This window comes from Nicotiana attenuata, unplaced genomic scaffold (assembly GCF_001879085.1).
Source record: "Nicotiana attenuata strain UT unplaced genomic scaffold, NIATTr2, whole genome shotgun sequence".
NCBI lineage: Eukaryota > Viridiplantae > Streptophyta > Magnoliopsida > Solanales > Solanaceae > Nicotiana > Nicotiana attenuata.
In genome coordinates this window covers 35188-38430 of record NW_017671320.1, presented here as the reverse complement: position 1 = coordinate 38430, position 3243 = coordinate 35188, and the positions used below count along the sequence as shown (strand labels likewise).

Below are 3243 nucleotides of genomic sequence, written 5' to 3'. Positions count from 1 at the left end.
ACACATCCTGCATTTCCCCTGTTTCTGTGATCTTACAGTTCCCAACATGTGACACAATAGTACAATCTCCATTAGGTAAGTGAACTCTTTTGTCTCTAGTGAGGTTAACATTTTTAACATTTGTTAACATCCCTAAATCAGCTACCATATGGTTAATTGCTCCTGTATCAACTATCCAATTACCTTTTGAAACCTTGGCCATAAAGGAATAGGCTGTACCTGCCATATTTGCCATTGCATCCTTGGAGTTGTCTTTGTTGAGCAACTTCATGATCTAGTCATATTGATCAGCTGTAAGTTAAGGTGCCCTCTGCCAGTTTCTTTCCTTCATTGCTTCTGGTGGATCTCCCTCTCCATCATCCATACCTGCAAGATTAGGATTAAGATTTTCTACCTGTACATTATATGCACCTTTCTTCTTCCCTTTAAAATCTTGTGGATAGCCAATTATCTTGTAGCATCCTTCCTTTGTATGACCCTTCATATGACAGAAATCGCATTGTACATTCCAGTTCCTCTTTGGCCTTTGATAATTCTGGTGATTTCCTCCTTTGCCAGCTAGTAATGCAGTTAAGTCAGTTCCTTCAACCAAAGTAGAAGCATTAGTTACTGATGTTTGACTTTCTCTTTCAATAAGCATTGCATATGCTTTGTTGATGCTAGGTGTTGGGCTAGTCATGAGGATTTGACTACGAGCCTGTTCATAGTTGTCATTCAAACCCATTAGAAACTTCAGCACCTTTTGTTTCTCCATAAACTCGATGAAACTCTTTGATCTAGCACAGTCACATGGCGGAGGAACCATGCTATCAAATTCATCCCACAAATTTTTGAGTTTAGAAAAAAACATTGAGACGCTGTCTATTCCTTGAGTTATTGTCGCTATGGCCTTCTGCAACTAATAAACTCGTGATATGTTTACCTTATCAAATCGCTCTTTCAGATCCTCCCACACCTTTCTCGTATCCCTTGCATACAGGATTCCAGTAATCAGTTCCTTCGAAACTGAACTCATAATCCACCCTAGGACAATAGCATTACATCTATCCCACTGATGACCTAGTCCAGTAGAAAAATCTTCTTTCTTCAGAGTTCCGCGATTAGACCTAGCTTGTTCTTTCCTAACAACTGGATCTCCATCGCACGACTCCAAGTGGAGTAATTCTCTGAACCAGTCAACTGAATTGAGATGATCGGAGCTCCGGTAGTGTCCGATGGGTGAAGAAACAGAGTATGGTTGTGATCTAGATCTGTTTTTCCCCCATTGATGAATCTCACTCTCAGCTGTAATTCACAATTGAATTTATCGCAAATTTAACAGGATCTTCGAATTCAACTCGCAATTGCAATCAAGCTCTGATACCATGAACAAATCACACATTAGATGTGAAGCGCTACGAAGCAGATCTGGGAGAAAAGAGAGAGAAGAGCTTAGCTCTGTTATGCAATAGAAAAATGAAGAATAGAGTCACTGTTACATTCCTCAACCGTCTAACTATATACATGTGTCCCTATAACCACCTAACTAATACACACGTGTATGTCACGTGTGTGCTAATTAACGAATTATACCAATAATAACCCCCCCTGACTGTTAATGTTAACAGCCAACTAATCCCTCACTGATATCTCATGTAACCCCCATTTCATCAGTATTCTCAGTAATGCCATTCTTTACAAACTGAATTCGATAACTCCAGCAATATCTACAATGAAGTCTGGTGTACAGAATGAGACTTCTGTTTATTTGCATTCCACGTTAAGAAAAGAAGAGAGCATTCCACATCGTAATTTAAATTGTGATTTCTCGACTACTGTTATCCCATAAAAGTAATAATAGTTACAAAAATATTAGATCAAATTAAACTAATTTATGATTCCCATCACTTATTGCCTTCACACACTACAATCCACCGCCTCTTGCTCTCATCATACCTCTGATCTTCCAACTGGCCTCCCAATTGAAAATGGTAAATTTTAAATTTCCTTTGAGATAATACTTCACAAGAAGAGCCAAAAGTAGTCCAAACCCACACCTAATTTGGAGTTGACATTTTCCTTAATTACAAAAAAAAAAAATTGGAGTTGATATTGTAAGCAGCCAACCACACAAGAATCCACTAGGAATATATACTGCAGCAATCAACAAATATTTATAAGAAATTTTTGACTAGATTGTGTTTTTAAGTGATTGAAAAATCTGAATAGGAAAAAGGTATGTGAAAGAAGTGGAGGGACAATAATTGGATATGGTGAATATATCTCAAATTCAAAATTCTAATTAAGAAAACAAAATAAATATTTTAAAGGAGAAATTTGGAAGTGCAGTCTAATGGTTACAACTCTAGCTAAAAAGTTAAGAAAATTTAACATTTTTTAAAAATTTTATACCATATGTCTTATCTACAACTTATCTACAATTTTCATACATTATATCTATCCAGTTATACACAACTACAATATCATACAACTTAAATACAATTTTTATACAATATGTCTTTTGTATATTTTGTATTTGATTTATACATAGTAAAAACAAATTTCATACAACTAATTATATATTATACAACGTATCTACATACAACTTAAATACAATTTTATACAATATTGTTCAACTTTCATACAATATTTAAATTAAAAATATATATATAAACACCAGAATACAATTTTCTACAATTTTACTACAACTTTACTATAATTTTGTAAGTATAATGTATGACATGTCGTCTTCTTCTTCTTCTTCTTCTTCTTCTTCTTCTTCTTCTTCTTCTTCTTCTTCTTCTTCTTCTTCTTCTTCTTCGAGTTTCAATCTGAAATTCAGCCAAAATCAAGTCTAATCTTCACCAAAACACCCTCAAAATTATGATATAAACTCCAAACAATATTCTCAATTGTTTGCAACAACACCCAATCCAAACAAATAATGGTTTTTGAAAACCCAAATTCGAATTCAAAGCTTCAAAGCTTTTTAATGGCTGTCAATGGAGGAATTGCTGCTCTCTTTTCCTTTGCTTTACATTACCGGAATTAGAGATTGAGAGATAGAGAGAGACGTAGAGAGAATTCCCAATTGTTTGCAACAACACGCAATTTCAAACAAATAATATTTTTTGAAAACCCAAATATCAAAGCTTCAAAGCTTTTTAATGGCTGTCAATGGTGGAATTGCTGCTCTCTTTTCCTTTGCTCTACATTACTTGAATTAGGGAGAGAGAGAGAGAGAGAGAGAGAGGGGGGGGGGGG

General features: G+C 35.1%; 1 protein-coding gene across 1 annotated transcript in view; it reads right to left on the bottom strand.

The window, feature by feature from the left end:
* Positions 1-898: 898 nt before the first annotated feature.
* LOC109207536 overlaps positions 899-3243 on the bottom strand; it is a 5146-nt gene continuing 2801 nt past the window's right edge. Inside the window, exon 2 of the mRNA XM_019370477.1 lies at positions 899-1284. Within this exon, the coding sequence (XP_019226022.1) occupies positions 899-1284 (386 nt within the window). The remainder of the gene's footprint in view (positions 1285-3243) is intronic.